Raw genomic sequence first — 18,713 nt, 5'->3', positions numbered from 1 at the left:
ACCCACAAAACAATGACACTATGCACTACACGCCACGCAACCCTTTTGCGACAACAGCAAACAGGGCCCCAGCACCAGCCCCCTATAGTGGCGTGTCAGTGGTTTCAGGGAGTGTATTCAACCAAGGGGGGGCGATGAGACATCCCGCATAGGACAGCCCACAGAGAACACTTGCGTGTCCAGTTCTATCTATCACCTACGATGCAGCAGAGGAACCATTGGTAGGAGCGCAGATAGGAGACAAGCAGTTCATATTCATGGTGGATTCGGGAGCGGAGAAATCATGTATTAGGGAGGGCCGGTTCCCGTTATCTAACCGGAAGTTAGAGACGCAGGGGTTCTCTGGGGCTGTAATTGAAGTTCCTTACACAGAAGCATTGGATGTGACAGTAGGGGGTAAAACTGTAAAAACACCCTTACTGTATTATGAACATTCGCCAATAAACTTACTAGGGAGGGATCTTCTTAGCAAACTCAACATGACGATATCATTCACTGAGAGAGGTATAGTGTGTTCAACACCAGGAATATGCTCATTATGTGTAATGCTGGTAGTACAGGCTCACACAACCGCACCAGAAATACGTGGTTTGCCAGTGGACGAGAGGATGTTTATTGAAGGACTAAAGACGCTGGCCCTCATAGTTCCTGAGCTAAAAAGAATGGATTGGAGTATACTAGGCAGAGTTCCTCTTCTGCCCAATAGTGCACCCTGACATAGCACCAGGATCAGTGGTATCATTAGACTTGCACGCTGTACAGGTATCTGCAAAAAGGATCTCTGTGATTGGAATGGATATAGAAGGATGTGAGTGGCGTACAGTACTGTGTACCAATGCCAATATTGCCCTGCGAGACTTAACTGATGAGGATCTCTTTTCAGATTTGGAAGGGGACGGTGAAATAGTAATGGAAATAGCAATGCCCTGTGACATTTTGATTCAGGCTAGAGAGATTCCTGTCCAGCTGATGGCAGTGGTGGGAGCACCACTGTCATTCTTCGATGATGACATGAGGCTAGTACCAAATAATTTGTGGACAACAGGCCCCCATGACGTAGGGTTGTTGCATGGAGTACAACCAGTAGTGATAAAGCTCAAACAAGGAGCGATTCTACCCCGAGTGAAACAATATCCATTGTCCCGTGAAGCTGAAGAAGGGATAAGGGAGACAATAAATGCACTACTAGCACAAGGGATAATAGTGCCCTCAAACTACCCATGTAACACATGCATTTACCCGATTAAAAAAGCAAAGGGAGGGTCTTGGAGGATGATCCAGGATTTATGCCCCCTAAATGATGTAATACAGAAAGAGTTCCCTTTGGTCCCGAACCCTGCATCAATATTATGCAGCATCCCAAAAACAGCATCACGTTTCACAGTGGTTGATTTGAAAAATGCATTCTTCTCCATCCCCTTAGCTGAAGAGAGCAGATATCTGACAGCATTTACACTAGGGGGAAAGAGATATGAACATTGTAGATTACCACAGGGATACTGTGAGAGCCCAAGCATATTCAACCGCATACTACATGAAGACTTAGGAAACTTATCAGTTGAGAGCACAATCATTCAGTATGTAGACGATTTACTCGTCTGTGCACAGGATGAAGAAACATGCCGAAAAGATTCGATAACACTCCTGACCCTGTTAGCTAATAAGGGGTACAAAGTAGACAAGGAAAAGCTACAATACTGTCTGACAGAAGTCCTATACTTGGGACAGCTAATATCAAAAGACGGAAAAAGAATAATTCCCGACAGGGTAGAAGCAATAAGATCAGTAAGGGAACCCACAACAGTGAAGGAGATGCAGAAATTCTTGGGAATGTGCAACTATTGTCGAGCATGGATATAAGATTATGCAGCATACACCAGACCCTTACTGCAAGCGCTCAAGGAGGCCCAACAAGAGAACAAGAAAATAGAATGGTCAAAAGAAATGAGCGCCTCATTCACATCATTAAAAGAGTTGATTTCGAGTGCTCCAGTACTCGCTAACCCTGATTATGAACGCAAATTTTACCTGTTCTCACACTGCAAGGGGACACTCATGACGGCTGTACTGACACAAGAGACGTCCCTAGGACACAAACCATTGGCTTACTATAGTGGCACTTTGGATGCTGTGATGCAAGGACATTTCGCGTGCGAGCAATCGCTCGCTGCAGCCGCGTTCGCAATTGAGAAAAGTGCCACAATAGTAATGGGATGCCCTGTGACATTGTTTGTGGAGCATTCATTATTTGCAATACTTGAGAGGTCAAAGAGTACGCTGACCACACAACGGGCAACAGCCTATGAAATCATATTGTCCAGCGCCAATATCCATGTGGTGCGATGCAGGACAGTGAATCCAGCAACATTCATTACAGAAGCGTGTACACTAGAGGACATGCAGGAACACGATTGTGCAACTTACACAGGAGAAAGAGGGGAGGACACAGTGGTGTGCGAGAATGCCCTGAGTGAGGGGGAAGTGTACTTTGTAGACGGGTCAGCATCAATTGACGTGGACACAGGAGAAAAACATGTGGGTATGGCAGTGGTGAGATTAGAAGATGGTGAGTATGAGACACTAGTGCAGTACCGCCTTCCATCACATTTCTCAGCACAAGCAGCAGAACTCATTGCCCTAATAGAAGCATTACATGCAGCTAAAGGGTGCGCGGTGACAATTTACACAGATTCAGTTTATATGACGACAACAGTACATGGAGGTCTGGCCAGATGGGGGCGGAGGGGGTTTCGACGAGCAGATGGGACTCCAGTGCAACATGAAGGCTTACTGAAGGAGTTAATTGAAGCCCTACGAGACCCCACAGTGGTAGCAATAGTGAAATGCCAAGCTCATACGTCAAATACAGACGTTGTGTCTTTAGGAAATGCGGCTGCCAAGGAAGCCTCATACTTTGAGAAATATGAAGCAGGTGAGTACATGCTGCAGCACAAGACAAACGAGGAGCTTCCAGAAGGGTACAATACAATGCCTATATCACAAATACTAGAGTTACAGGAAGGAGCAAGTGCAGATGAAAAGGTGATGTGGGCGAAACGAGGGTGCAGCCAATCAGCAACAGACTTATTCTGGCGACAAAATAACTCAAGAAAAGTGGTAATGCCAGTAAAGTTATTGGAAATAGCGTTTCAACAACTACACTTCCCAGCACACAACACGAAACAACACATTGCAGCGGAGATACAGGAAGTGTGGTTCGTGCCCTGTCTTCAGGAGCACTTATCTAGATTGACACTGGAGTGCACAACATGCCAGATATACATTTCAGGAATGACATTACGTACGCTCAGGGGAACAATTCCAAAACAAATTGGGCCATTCAGAGAGCTACATATCGACTATGCGGACATGGGAGAAAAGTGTAATGGGGCACGTTACATGATTGTGGTTGTATGCCCATTTTCAAGGTGGGTGGAAGCAGGCCCATGTGCACGACCTGATGCTAAAAGCGCTGCAAAGTTCCTAGTGAGAGAAGTATTTCCGCGCTGGGGAATTTGTGACGTAATTCGCTCAGACAACGGCACTCATTTTGTGAACGAACTCTTCAAGGAAGTAACAACACTGTTGGGAATAAAGCATAAACTGTGCTTGATTTATCATCCTCAAAGTAATGGCGTGGTAGAAAAAATGAACGGCCTGTTAAAAGGAAGATTATCGAAACTATGCTTCTCATTAAAAAAAAACTGGATTTACTGTTTACCCCTTGCGCTGTTTGAGCTGAGAAATCAGCCAAGCAAGGACCACCATTTGTCCCCGCACGAAATCGTGACTGGGAGACGAATGCACACAGCACACTCCCCACTGCGCGAACACTCAGATGCACACAGAAGCGCTGCGATATTGGGAGATGAGTTCACAGACTACTTGAAAAAATTAACAAGGGCAGCGCGCGCAATATCAAAGCAGCTTTCTCCACCTTTCACGAGAGAAGAGGGGAACACAACAGGGTCCGTTACGGAGCCTGAAACACAGGTACAGCTGATGCCGGGTGAATTCATTTATGTCCGGAGTTTTGTGCGCCGGTGGAATGCACCACGGTTCCATGGCCCATGCGAAGTCGTGTTTTGCACGCCTACGGCTGTAAAAGTGAAGGGCCTGAAATATTGGATACATCTGACAGATGTACGAAGGGCATATAATAATGTGCAGGAAGAGGTTGATGAGGGGGCACAGCAAACAATGCAAATGAAAATAATGAGTGAATATGAACTTGTGTGTGGCGGAAATGCACCTGATTGAGAAAGTGTTGACAAGTTTAATTACATTTAAGGGTATTAAAAAAAAGAAAATATATATATATTTTTGTGTACTTATATGTAAATAATGATGTGATGAAAATATGTAGTGTCTACTCCCTTGTCTGTGCATCTCCAACCCTACTGCCCTACCCACTTCCATTCCCTTTCAATATATACTGGCACTGGTAGTGCCAACAAAATGTTTACATTCATGCACTTAATGCACTTTTATATCTCAAACAGGAGCTACCATGGCATCTTAACGGGCAGCCTGCAACGGATAGATTTATTAGATATAGAGAGTTGTTAGCTGAGAGATGCAGATATTCGTATGAGTGTGGATTATCTGTGTGCATTACATTGTTTTTTACAATCATGTTTGGCCTGGTTACGTATTGGTTCATAGCGTTCATCTCTATCGAGATGAACGAGGGGGGAGGGATTAACAGCACTAATGTGATTAATGCAACTGCAAGTGTAAATACTAGAGAAGGTGAATTTTTGGTATGGGACGGAACTAAACTTGTATGGGGATATTATACCACACCATCCAATGCTGTCATCTCGAAAAATGAAGGGCTGCAGGGAGAAGTGCAAAACAACACAGTATCTCCGCCAAAACTATTTAATTATAATGCCCACAGTTGTTTAAATGATCGAAACCCCTCCGCCATATCCTAGTTGTATAACACCCCCACCAGCCAACCTGCCCCCATAGCCAAAACACACTGTCAGATAACATAAAGGAAGAACATGAAAGAATGACAGCAACACATGAAATATTATATGATGATTGGGCAAAGGGGGGCGGGAAGGAGAAAGGGGGGCCCACTTCGTCCATCGCCCATGAAGCCGGGAAGTACATTAGGAACAAAAATAACAGACGAAAAAGGGAGGCGGGGAGGAGGAAGTATGATGAGTATTATGGGTTTGGACTAGATAAAATGGAAGACCCACGACACCCCCACCAGACAAATAAATGGTTTGCGGATATGAGTGCAACAGCTAAACAAACAACAAATCAGAGCTGTTATGTCTGCTCCCTCATTCCCCATGCTTCAGGCACGCCCAAAGTATTGTTACCCAAAGAGTTGCCTATTGTGGATGCCCAATGTCTCCTTCACCTCACGTTGTGCAGAATTAAGAACACCTTCCAGGCACATGAAGTTACTTTTAGAATGCTGCAGAACGAGAAAACTTGCTATCCAAAGACAGTAGGAGTGGTATGTCTGGAAGAACCATTTTTTATAATACAAGGGACACTTTTTTCAGACAACAAGTGGAAGGACGAAGAAGTAATGTGTAAGGCTGAAGCGCTGAGGGGTGTGGCACCAGAGAAATTGCAATGGATAGAAGAAACGTGCACACCAGTATGGAAGGAACACATTTCAAAACTAACTTGGGTAACAGCCATTGAAAAACCCTTCAAGCTGCAGAAGGAAATGGACTATGAACTGTGTTTTAAAGGCGAGGGGAAAGCCTCCATGGGGACAAACAAGAACTGTAACAAGACCGTCACCATCCCAGATTTAAGAAAAGAGACAGCGGCCCTGATGGACACGTATTGGGTATGTGGCAACCAGGCATACCTGCACCTCCCACAATCATGGAGTGGCAGCTGCCCGATGGCCACTCTGCACTCAGCACTAATGGTAATCCTGGAAAGCCACATTGATGGGAGCAAAAGGACGCGAGAAAACACCCAACAGAGTGAGGCCCAGCCAACTGCAGAGTCACAATTATATGTCCTGTCTTCCGGGAACAAGGAAGAGGTGCTGTCCCGAAACAGACGATCATCGAACTACATATCAAAGGCATCGTCAGAATTGCTGGCACAGATCCCAGACAGGTATCGACTATTCAGCTCTGCAGAAACCTTCTTTGCCTCACTCATCCCAAGTATCCAGGCGCGAGCAAATGCAAAATGCCTCCAAATAACCCGTTGGGAGCGATCCAGCTGGCAAATTACACTGAAGAAGGGTTCAACGTAATAAAAGTGGAACTAAGGGCATTACGGCTGATGACCAGGCGAAACAGGTATGTCTTGGACCTGTTGACAGCGATGGATGGAGGTGTTTGCCGAAAAATCGGAAGTGCCTGCTGCACTTTCGTACCTTCCGAAGACGCAGACAACGGCTCCCTGTCCCATGTGATCGAAGCAGTACATAACCTAGGAGAAAGAATGAAAGGTGGAGCGGAAGAAAGCACGTGGTTCGACAATATCTTCTCCTGGGTTCCATCATGGCTGGGAATGACTGTGAAATTTTTGATGCCGGCTGTGGTGTTCCTTTTGCCTGTGCCAGGTGGGTCTTTGATGTTGTGCTAACGCAGTACCGAATGGTGCAATGATGATGGTGACAATGGGCAACACCAGTGGTACAATACAAGCTATGCAGGAAGTGCATGTACAAACAGGAACAGATGACGCACCAAGATATCAGCTAGTGCCTAGGTATCACAACAAGGATATAGTAGACAAATTGTGGCATACTACCATTAGAGAGCCTCGTATACTAGAATGGTACAAGGAGGTATGGGTAGACTTGGAAGGAGAGAGCGGATGTATATACCTGACTTGTACCCCAGATGAATATGCTAGGAGAGGTGAGAGCTTGAGGGGGGTGTGCAGAGCATGGATGCCCATAAAAGGCACACCTGCATGGGATGACGCAATAATTGACGAGGAAGAGTGCAGGAGATTGGAGGATTTAAAGAATTTGTTACTTAAGTAACGAAAGGGGGGGAAATGTAGGGGAGGATTGGTCCAAAAGACCCCCATCGCCTACATCCCCTCCCCCCGGTGAGGGCCATGGCTCATCAGGGGTCCCCTCCTTACCACCAGGGCCCAGGTGGTGGATGGCTCACCTGTTGAAGACATTGCCCAAACGTATTGAATTTAGCTAGGCCTCAGAAACCATTTTGTCTAATAAAGATGGTGTGAGCTCGGCGCACTGCAGCGCGGCCCCCACCTTTGGAGAGTTTCAATTATCCCTGTGGCCGCAGCTCCCTGGCAGATCCGCTGTGAGCCCGTTCCCACGAACAAGACGGACATGAGCTAGTGTAAGATACCAACACTGTAACATTTCACCTTCCGCAGTGTATCACTGCTCCCAGCATGACCCGACCAGCAGAGCCTGGGTGGAAAGAGAACTGTAAAATGGCCCTCGGATAAAAGCAAAAGTTCCCAAATACTAATGCCAAAACTACCTGCGATGGGCGCATTTTCTCCACAAACCTCTTTGATTAGAAAGCCTGTAAAATGTATAGATATGGCAGAACGCATGTTCACATGGCATTAGCAATGAAGCACCCACACCACTGCAGTTATGTGCAAATAGTAAAAGCGTCCCGGGGGGTTATTTGTTGTGCGTGTCATTGAAAAACTTACACCCCACGGTCCCGCGCCATAACCAAACTAATGCTGCTAGAGTGCAAAGAAAGACAAATGCAACCATATTAAGGGATAATGTAAAGGGTGCACGAAAATGCACCCTTGATGTGTGTATGCCCAAGCCCTTATGTGCCACTACCGTCACGTACAGTGGCGAGTCGTTTCTATGCGCTCCACCAACCTCACTACTACCTCACTTACTACAAATGTATATGCATATAACAAAATGTTGTAGTTGTTAAAACATAGTGTACAAATAATGTGCTCGGACTGGCTATATTCGAGAGGCATTAGCAATGTTAAGATATGAGCTTTGGAATGACTCGATTAGTATTGTATGTTATTTGAATGTTTATGATGCTTTCACCTCAAATCAGCAACACACGAGGAAGATACCTTTGTGAGTATATGCAAGGCCATTCCCCCTCCCTCCCAGTGAAGCCTGCCAGACGAGAGAGCAGAGGCCCGCGCCGCGCTGCTCCACCTCCCCCAACTAGGCTGGAGCCGCTTCAAAGATTTGTAGTCCCCTCTGCAGCACCCAAGGCCACGGCCCGCCACCTGCATTATTTACAGCCCAGCAGTAAACCTCCACCTGAATACACAAATCCAGAGGCGCCCTCCCTTAAGCCCCACAACCCACCGGATCACCTTAGGTTAATGGCCCCTGTAAAATGAGGACACCCAATATTATGGCAACATTACAGCAACACATTCATAACGACTTCTAACAAGACAGGAAGACATGTACCGCCTGTCCCATGCCCTGAGACCTAGCCCCACGACCTATGGTACCCGGTCAACAGGACACTGGTAACCATGTACTGATGAATCGCCATCAAACCCCTCTCAAGGTGCATTCCTCCTGTGTTGCATTAACCTGTAGAATAACCTATTGGAAGATTTACTAAAGAAGATAATATTGCAATGACTGAATGACTGCGGTGTGCATGGCCTAGGGCAAAGAAGTCAGGAAAAGACATTCATCTCTGACACTGGCCACAGTGGCACAACAACACCGCCCGGATGAACCCAGCTGACCTGCCAGGCCCAGCCCAACCCACAAGGCTGACCAGTGACGTCCTCCAGCCAAGGCCAACCACATCGCAGCAGCACCTATAGCTAGTCGTCGCCACCCAATCCCATTGAACTTGTGCCCCATATAGTATGTAGGTTCTGATGACGTTTTTTGTAAATATATACGCCTGTCTTTGCTATTGTCGGACAGAGCGCTCTCGGAGTTTGGAGAGTTCTTTGCATGCCCTATTCTGATTGATAAACTCCCATTTACGCTCACCCGCACTTTGTCTTGGCCTTATTCCCATCCTGGGAGAGTCCATCATTGTCTCTCATTGCGGGGAGGATCGTGCTGGTTGGGGACGCTTGCCTTCATCCTTTTTAGGGATATTGAGAGCTGCCAGAAGTGCATTATTTTGGATGACTTGGAGGTTTTTAGAGGAGGTGCCAGCGAATAGTGTTGCAGTAATCTAGCATAGAGCCTGAGAAGCTCTAGCTATGATGAGGCAACTTGCTGTGGAGAGGAACGGTTTTGCTGCAGTTTGGTGGAGTAGGCTGCAGATGAGGCAGTGGCGCTGACTTGTCGGTACCTTACACTCCTGTGTCTGCTGCATGCCTCTTACCGTGATTCCTTCCGTCTGCATGGTAACTATCCTGGCAGTACCTATTTTTCCAACTGTTTTGTATATTATATACTTCTCTGTACACATTCTGTAACTAAGCTTAAGTTGTCTTGACCTCTACTGCGCCCGGCTACCTAATGGGTTTGACGCGCAATAATAAATAAATAAATAAATACAAACAAACAAAGAGAGGGTGGCGTCTTGGTATACGTCTAATTTCTTGACAGCGGGAGAGACCAGGATTTGTATGTTCTTGATCAGGAATGTGGAGTATTGGCTGGTGATTTTCTTTTTTTTAAATTTATTTATTTGTGTCATTGGATGCCCTATTAGCAGGATTTCGGTCTAGTCTTTGTTGAGGCATAGGCCGTTTGCCGCCATCCAGGTCTGGATGATGGAGTAGGCTGTGTTGAGTGCCTTGGAGTCTTCTTAGTTGATACCTGTTGGGGGAGGAGGACTTGGGTGTCATCCACGTAGTTGGTATAGGTTATACGGCTGGAGTCTAGGATATTAAAGAATGGTCTGGTGAAGATGTTATATAATGTAGGAGAGCTGCAGGAGCCCTGTGGGACTGCGCATAGAATGGAGGCAGGCGGAGCGTTCTTGTTTTCAGCAACCACTCTCATGTTTTTATCCTTAGGAATGAGGCGATCCAGGTTGTGGTCTTGTGCGAGAAGTGGGCCGATGTGATATGGTGGTGGCAGAGTATTTTATGGTCCACTTGGTCGAGGGTGGCATATAAGTCGAGGAGGAGGAGGAGCAGGGCAGGTTTGCCATTGTTCCGAATTTCATCCATCAGATTTTTTTTTTTAGATCTAATAGTGCTGATTCTGTGCCATGGCCAGGTCAGAATCCTAATTGGTGTAGGTCTAGTATGTGAATTTCTTCTCGGAAGTGTTGGTAGGCTGCTCTGTCCAGGATTTTTAGGAGAAAAGGGACTGTTGAGATCGGCCTGTAGTTGTTGAGAGCTGAGGGGTCTAGAGAGGCTTTCTTTATGAGTGGGAGTAACCAAGCTTCTTTGAGACATGTTGGGACCAGTTCAGAGGTGAAGGAGGCGTTGAATGGCTAGGATGTGAGCACATTCCTTAATGATTGTGGCAGGGCATACATCACCTGCATTTCGAGGGTTTGAGATTTTTTAGAATGGAGTGCACTTCTAATTCTGAGATGTCCTTGATGGAGAAAGGAGGTATACTTGAGGAGTATGTGTTGGAGGCAGGAGCTGCTGCTGTTGGTGAGGTGGGGTGAACCCAGTCTATTTTGGTTAGTGCATGTTTTATTTTTGAGCAAGTCTATTTTGCTCTTCATGGCGGTTTGAATGTTGGTGCACCATGTTTCGTGTTTGATAGATTGAGGGGCGAGGACTGGGGTCTCAAGTTTCCTGAATGTAGAGAAAATGTCCCCGATGTCTCATTTGACATTTGTGATCCTAGTATTGAAGTAAGACGATTTGGCTGACATGATTGCCTGTTTGTAAATTCTGGATGCTTTGGCAAATTCACTTTTAGCGGGGTCGATGTTTCTTTTTTTTTTAATCCAAGCGGACTGGGCTGTCCACCTTTTGTTCATAGTTCGAGTAGCTCAGGGGTGTACCAAAGGTTGGCGTGCCTGATGGGTTTTGCTTTCCTTGCTATGAGGGGGGGCAATGGTATTGACGGCCTGCTTCAGCATGTTGTTGTATAGGACTGCAAGTGTGTTAGGATCCTTGGAGAATGTCTAGGAGGGGATGAGGTTGTCTTGCGTCAGCGTTCTTGAACTGCGTGCTAGTGCTGGTGGTAGTGAGGTGGTGGCAGGCTTGTGTTTCTTGGGATGAGGGATGGAGAAGTGGATGGCATGGTGATCTGCCCATGGGCATGGGGAGTTGGATGTGGTGGATGACTGACAGTTGAGGTCCGCTATCCAGTCCAGAGTGAAGCCTTTGTTATGCGTGGGGCTGGTGATACGATGTGTTAATCCTAGGGTGTCTAGAGCTTCGGCAAGGGGTTTGGCTTGCAAGTCTTCAGGGTCATTGAGGCCTAGGTTCGGGTTGCCTAATAGGATGATTTAGGAGAAGTTCTTAAGACTGTCAATGAGGAGATGGAGGAGGGTTTCCTGAAGCTGGATACGGGGTAGGGGGGGGTCAGTAGGTGATGTGGCGAGTGATGGTGCAGGTGGGAGAAATGGCTAGTTTGAGAGATACAATGTCATCATTACCTTCCAGGGAGGAGTTAATTTTGTGGAAGGGAAGGGTCTCCTTAGCTATGAGAGCTACCCCTCCACCTTTTGCGTTGGGGCGGTCCTGTTGATAGTGTAGCTAATGGGGAGGGCTAGTGATAGTTGAGGGCCAGAGGCCTCCTGGAGCCAAGTTTCAGAAATAGCCAGGGCATCCAGGTTGTTGGAGGTTAGCAGGTCATTGATGGCCAGGGCATAGGCTGGGAGGGAGCAGGCACTGATGAGGGCATCATTAAGGGGTGCAGTGTACAAAGACTTGGGCATGCATCATATGTAAATCTTAAATCGTTAATACCTTTTAAAATTGGGTGAGTCGATATTCAAAATTCTTTTTTTAGTGTACCAATTTCAAATGAAATGAAGGCACCTGAAAATCGAAGCTACCAATTTTTAGATATTTGGCCCAAATAAAAAAAAATGTTCTCAAGGGGAAAACCCCCATTTTAAAAGCTTTTCAAAACACGATGAAAGTAAACATTTTGTAAACTATAAAGCTATTAATGTACAATTCTGAGGTTTTGCATATGAATTGCTTTGGAATATTTTCAAATGTTTTCATGCAATCGTTCCAACATTGAGAAGTCATTTTTAAAATGCCATAGCAACTTCGTCTTACCCTTAACTATTCCTTGTGCTAGCATGAAAGCATAATATACATATATTGGGATAGTTCTACTCACTCTGCGCTAGCTCTTTTACAATCTTGCGCAAGTGGACCGTCGCTCTCTCTCAGTACTGTAATGTATACCCAAACCTTAGTCCAAGTTAATAATGGTAGTTAAGTACCAGAGTGTGGCGCTAGTCCCTCCAATAAGTAGTTAAGCCTGTTAGCAGATATATGAAAAAATGCATGAAGGAGAAGTGTTCAAAAAATGCCTTTATTGTAGGTATTGCCCTTCTGCTGACGCGTGTATTTAGGGGTTTATCAAAACAAGGCACTAGTTCTCTTTTATTGTCCTTCCACTCAATGTGAGTGTTGCGTCGTAACAGAACGTGAAGTAACATCAGCCCTTAATCCTTCGGTAACACAGGGATCTGTATCACAACAGGAACCTGGGATTATTTACCCTTTATAAATGTACATACCAAGACAGCACTCGCACTGAGTTGAAGGACAATGAAGGAGAACTAATGCCCTGTTTTGATAAAGGCCTAAGTCGGGTCGAAACAAGTGTCAACAGAAGGGCAATACCTTGAAAAAAGGTATTTTTTAACACTTTTCTTATTTGCATTTTTCATACATAATCTGCTAACAAGCTCAACTACTTATTGGAGGGACTAGTGCCACGCTCCGGTACTCCACTACAATAATATGCATATAGATCTATAAACCCAAATATAGTAGCACTCTGTATTTTAACGGAATATAGGTAATTTTGTGTGTTATGTTTCTTGACTCTGGTAATCCTTATGTTGACTACCAGCATTGTTTGCTTCTTTTCAATGTATATATGAACTCCAGTATTTGCTTTCGTTTTTAGATATAAGCAGTTATGCCCCTTTTTAAAATGTTGTATTTGATACTATGGTGCTGTTTTTATGAATATTTTCTGTGTATAATATGCTGACTTGACGGACTGAGAAAAGCAGAGAGCCGAGTAATACTGGTTTCCGTTTTAAAACCAACTATGTAATGTTTATGGTTTAGTATACCGTGTGCTAATTATGTCTTTCTTACCTTTTGAGTAACTTTTCTTTACCCGCTTAGGTATGAACCACAAACTGATATACCAACGGATGTGGATATGGAGCAAGACAGAGTCTTCTTCATTAAGGCTGTGGCACAGTTTATGGTAAGTTTGAGTGGGGAGCTTGCATGGTGGGCTTTTGCTGAAGGTGCTTCATCCTGCTACTTGCATATTCTCTCTGCAATACATTCTAGATCTATTGCTAATATTATTATTTTTCTGCATCCCGATATCAGTCTTGTCCTTTCTCTATAACCTCTGTTGCAAGCTGGTCTTTTTAAACAGATAACTGGGATAATAGTCTTGTTCAGAAAAGATGGTGGTTTCTTACAAATGTAGGATGGAGTCTTGTATCTTCTTGACATTTGGCATTTAAGTGATGTCGTTTTTGTTTTCTTTACGTTGTCGTACATTTCTACCGGTAAGGGGTGTGTAGGCTATCTTGGTTGTCTCCAACAAATAGTGTGTAACCTTCCCACAGTCAAGGACGGAAGGCTGAAGTGGTTGGGTCCCTCGGGTGAATTTATGTCCCTGATACAGGTTGTTTGTCTCCTATGGGACACATTGAAACCAATTGGTATGCATATCTGCTGTTTCACCCTACGTTACATTTTTTGTGGTTAATAATTTCATTATTATTTCAAGATAAGGTGGGCCAAAATGCTAATATTACGTGGAACATTGTTTTTTGTTAGAGCCTTAAAATAATCCTACATTGGTGGGGATGACCAAGGACTAACTTTTCAATCTCTATTTGAGTCTTCCGACTTTGACGAAAGTCTGTCTGTTTTTCTCAAATGGCATTGGAACAGGTTGTATCAGATCAGCTAATGAAAGCAGATTATTTGTGTACACACTGAGTTTGTTCTGTGCAACTAAAGGGAATACCTCCGATCTCTGCCATATTTACAGTACGCCCAAAAAACGATCAGAAAAATAAATCCAAGGAAGCAATGATGGAGTGCACGATTTGCAAGAAAAATGCCTTTAATACTTGTAAATAACGTCCGGGAAGGCCAGTCAGCTCCTTGGAACTGAAAACGCTCTTGGCTTCCCACATTGATTTATAGTATTTCATGAATAAAACTACAAAAGTTGAACACTTTGCAAGTATCAAGTGCTTGTTACTCCCACGCTCCCAATTGGCTCTCACCTGTATAGAAATCTAAACACAATATACATTATTACGCTCTATTCATTTACTACATTACTCCTGTCCATCCTAAGTGCAGCCCCCTACGAATGACCTAATTCTGCAGTGTGCAGCCCCACCAAAATGACCCAATCATGTAGTGAGTGTGAACAGTAAAGTCCGCAAATTGGACACAGTAATATCCTCTCCCATGAGCTCAGCTAATTTGGCAATCCGAACATTTCCCAGGCTTAGAAGCAGTTTACCTTGCAACACTTTTTCCAACTCCCGTTTTGAAATATGTTTCTGTCCCTGGCACACATTCTTCTGGCTATCTCTTGGGAACCGGGGGGCTTCATAAATAAAATGTAACTGAGGCTCCACTCTTTGAAAATTAATTTCTCATTTTTATTCATGCTACAAAGCCATTCTATTGCAGACCCAGTTGTCCCAACACTCCATAGGGGCAGTATAACCAAAATCTAGTTAGACGCTTTGGCAGTGTATCCACTCAAGGCTTTGTTCACAGTAAAATAAGTCCTTAACCTTATTGATTCCAGCAGCGGTTCAAGTGATAGAATATATAATAACGGTGAGAAGGGGCAGCCCTGCCTTGTGCCTCTGAGTAATGTAAAGCATGAAGAGGTCTGTCCATTTAAAAAAATAGCAGATTTGGGGGCTGAATATAGAAGTTTTACCAGTGAGATAAATTTCTCACCAAATCCATGCCAGCGTAGGGATTAGAACATAAAATTCCAATCTACACGGTCAAAAGCTTTTTCCGCATCCAAAGCGATGGCCGCATATCCTTGTCTGTCTTTTTTGTCCTTGGCTACTAGACTAATGGCATTAAGTAGGAGTCTTGCGTTAGAGGATATGTTACATCCTTTTACATAACCTGTTTGGTCCGCTTTAATCAAATTTGGGAGGGAAGATTCAATTCTATTAGCAAGTATTTTAGCAAAAATTTTGCTTTCTATGTTGATAAGAGAAATGGGTCGATAGTTGCTGGGGAGGGAAGGGTCTTTGTCGGGTTTAGGGAAAATGATGAGTAGAGCTTCTGAAAATGATCCAGAGGAAGATTCTTGCGATATAAAGTATGAAAATAGTGTTTTGAGTTTAGGTGTCAATATTTGGGATAAATTGAAGTAGAATTCGGTTGATAATCCATCTGGGCCGGGTGCTTTGCCTTTGCCCAGGCTATGGATATCTTTAGTGATCTCTGAGGAGGTAATATCGTTGTCAAGGTGAGAAAGGTCTAATCTGGGGTATGAAGTGCGGCTAATATTTTTAAAATAAGAATCAATTTCATTTTTTGGAATAGAACTTTCTGGAGTGTATAAATTAGTATAAATGTTTCTGAAGCATTCAAGTATTTTGTAAGGGCGGTGATGAGATATACCTTGGGTGTCTTTGATATGTGAAATGTGAACTCTTTCTTTTTTGGTTTTTAAATATGAAGCCAGCATTTTGCCCGCTTTATTTGACGTTTGGTATATTTTTGTTTTATATTTAAGTATCGTTCCTGCTGCAAGTTCTGTTATTTCTTTATTGATTTCAAAGCGTAGTTTTATTATTTGTCTTAAGTTTGTTGAGTTAGTGTCCGCATAATAGCGTTGTTCTGCAAGGGTGAGCTTGGAGTAAAGGTCATCTAGATATTTTTTTCTAAGTTTCTTATTCCTACCGGAGAGGGCCATTATGTGACCTCTCAAGGAGGCTTTGAATGCATCCCAATTATTGACAACCGAGGTACCGCCGTCAAGATTGTTAGCAAAGTATTGTATCCCAGGGATTCAAGCAGGCACTTCAATAACCAAAATTGCTGCTTATGCCGACGATATTCTTATCCTAATCAAAAACCCTAAACTCCATATAAACCCTAAACTCCACATACCAAACCTCTTAGATACTCTATCTCAGTTCGGCCTTGTATCAGGATATAAACTTAACGGACAAAAATCAGAAATTATGCCATTAAATCCCTATTGCCTCAAGCATGACATTGAATCGTTTGGCCTCAAATGGTGTAGTGGATCCATAAAATATTTAGGACTTCGTTTTGTCCCTACAATTCAAGAAACCATCAAGCTCAACACTAAAACACTATTGGACACCCTGAAAGATCATACATACAAATGGTCCCCTCTATACCTCTCCTGGTGGGGGCGTTTGGATATAATTAAAATGATGCTATCCCCTATTGTACTTTACTATCTTCAGCTTCTCTCCGTACCACTATCCCTTTCCTTTTTTAAATCTATATATTCCATACTACTTAATTTTCTTTGGGGAATAGGAAAAAGCAGAAGAATTGCGCTAACCAAACTTAAAGCACCTTATGAAATCGGTGGTGTTAAATTCCCGGACTTTAAGCTACACTCTGCATTTCTCATAAAACAATCTCGCCAATGGTTCACTGATCCCGAACTTGCCGATATCCCTATATGGTGTACAATAGAGAAACATCATCCACACCATATTACTGACCATATATACATCTTTAAGTACACTTCTAAGAACATCTCGGAACCTGTACACTTCTAAGAACATCTCGGAACCTATCAAAGCATCCGTTTCAGCTGTACAATCCTTTCTCTTCCCCATACCAAAAATCCCCATAACTACCTATCTCCTTTACTATGGCACAATAAGAATATAGTTATTAATAAAAAAGACCCTTAATCGCTAAGCATAGATTGGAAAGGGAATTAGATTCATCCAACACATCATAGATGGCCCTTCTATTCTCTCCTTCCAACAACTCTCTACCATGTTCACCATACCCAAGACTGACTTTCAGTTTTACAATAAATTAATCAACTCCTGTCTTGATGCACTAGATCACAGCTCCTATGAGATTCTTTCTCCAGACGCCTTTAGACTACTACAGCTAACCATGACAGGTGAGGTCAAATGCTCAAAAATATATAATATGCTAACCAATATTTAATATGTGCCCAATCCGTCTGAAATGGGAATTTGACTTGGGATATAAGTTTGATGACCACATATGGCTCCGCCTGTTTTCTAGAATCAAACAAGTATCTGTCTCAGCCAACATTACACAACACTACGATTTCTTTATTCATTGAGCATTCATTACTCCGGTTAAATTAGCGAAGGCCAACCCGAACTATGACGCTAAATGTTGGTCATGTGGCCTATCTCCTGCTACTTATATGCATATGTTCTTTGAATGTCCATTTATTATCATATTTTGGTATGATATTTGGAAATGCATTCAGCGCATCTTCTCTGTAGATGTACCGTTTTCTCCTGTAAGCATATTTTTGGGAAGTGTGGCCACTACAACATATATTCCACCGGACTCTGTCAGATTATAAGACCTACTCATATGCATAGCCTTAAAATGTGCAGCAAACTGGAAAGAATTTCGTTCGCTCTCTACCAAAGCATGGTGGAACGCTATATGTCAAACTCACAAATTGGAAATGTGCATGGCTAAAAATCTTAATACAATTCATAAATATAACGCTAAATGGTACTATTTCACATGTTATCTCAACTGTTTCAATGCAACTGCTCATGGCTCCTGAATATGCATTCCTATGCTTACGTTACTAACTGAATGACTATATTTATATACAAATGCTTGTTTTTAATTATCACAGCAATAGAAAAATCAGTTTTATGAAATAATCTGTTATACCCATCTTCCCCCCCTTCACCTTGCTCCCTTCTGTTTCTGGTATGTTTGCTGTCTGTTTCCCTGTTTTGTCTCCCCACTTCTCTACTCATATCTCCATAATACTTACTCATTACAGATATGTATTATGTTAATCCAGGTTTAATTAGCATGAACTCCAATTCCTACTCCATTCTTGTTCAACTTTACACATAAAACAAATTCAATGTTTATATATCTTGGATACAGTTAATATCCTTCCTTGTTTAAAAATTGTTCTCTGTTCATTCTGAATGGTTACCAGATCTACTCAAAGTCTGTAATGTGCTAACACATGTAACTATATTGGTAACTTGAACAATAAAAATCATTAAAATCAAAAAATAAGTCCTTAACAACTATTGTGCTTCTCTATCGTCAAGAACAAAGACAGTTATTCTAAATTTTACAAGCCCCTGAGAATAGCTAGGCCCTGCAACAATAACTGTGTGCTGCACCTCACCCTTCCTCCAAGGACCTTGGCATGCTGAACACTCGCCGGGGGAAAGCAGGAATAAAGTTTAATTAAGTGGAAGCACAGATGCTCAAAAATGCTGCCTAGTGCCTGATTTACAGACATCTACAACTCTGATGGCTCTTAGTTCAAAATGGGAGGACTCTGTGGCTGTTTTATGCTAATGGTAACCAGTAACAATATCTGTTGCTGCTCATCATTCCACCATGTACTTTATAGCCAAGGGCTCTCTATA

General features: G+C 43.3%; 1 protein-coding gene across 2 annotated transcripts in view; it reads left to right on the top strand.

Moving 5' to 3' along the window:
• The window catches only part of CLUAP1 (clusterin associated protein 1), a 1,096,220-nt gene that overhangs the window by 190,082 nt on the left and 887,425 nt on the right, over positions 1–18,713 (top strand). For both annotated transcript variants that reach the window (XM_069646868.1, XM_069646867.1), the window contains exon 3: positions 13,207–13,291. In XM_069646868.1, coding sequence (XP_069502969.1) covers positions 13,207–13,291 — 85 coding nt within the window. The remainder of the gene's footprint in view (positions 1–13,206; positions 13,292–18,713) is intronic.

This window comes from Ambystoma mexicanum, chromosome 2q, assembly GCF_040938575.1.
Source record: "Ambystoma mexicanum isolate Mex_15411 chromosome 2q, UKY_AmexF1_1, whole genome shotgun sequence".
Taxonomy (NCBI): domain Eukaryota; kingdom Metazoa; phylum Chordata; class Amphibia; order Caudata; family Ambystomatidae; genus Ambystoma; species Ambystoma mexicanum.
The sequence above is the reverse complement of the archived record's forward strand: the minus strand, read 5'-3'. Positions and strand labels throughout refer to the sequence as shown.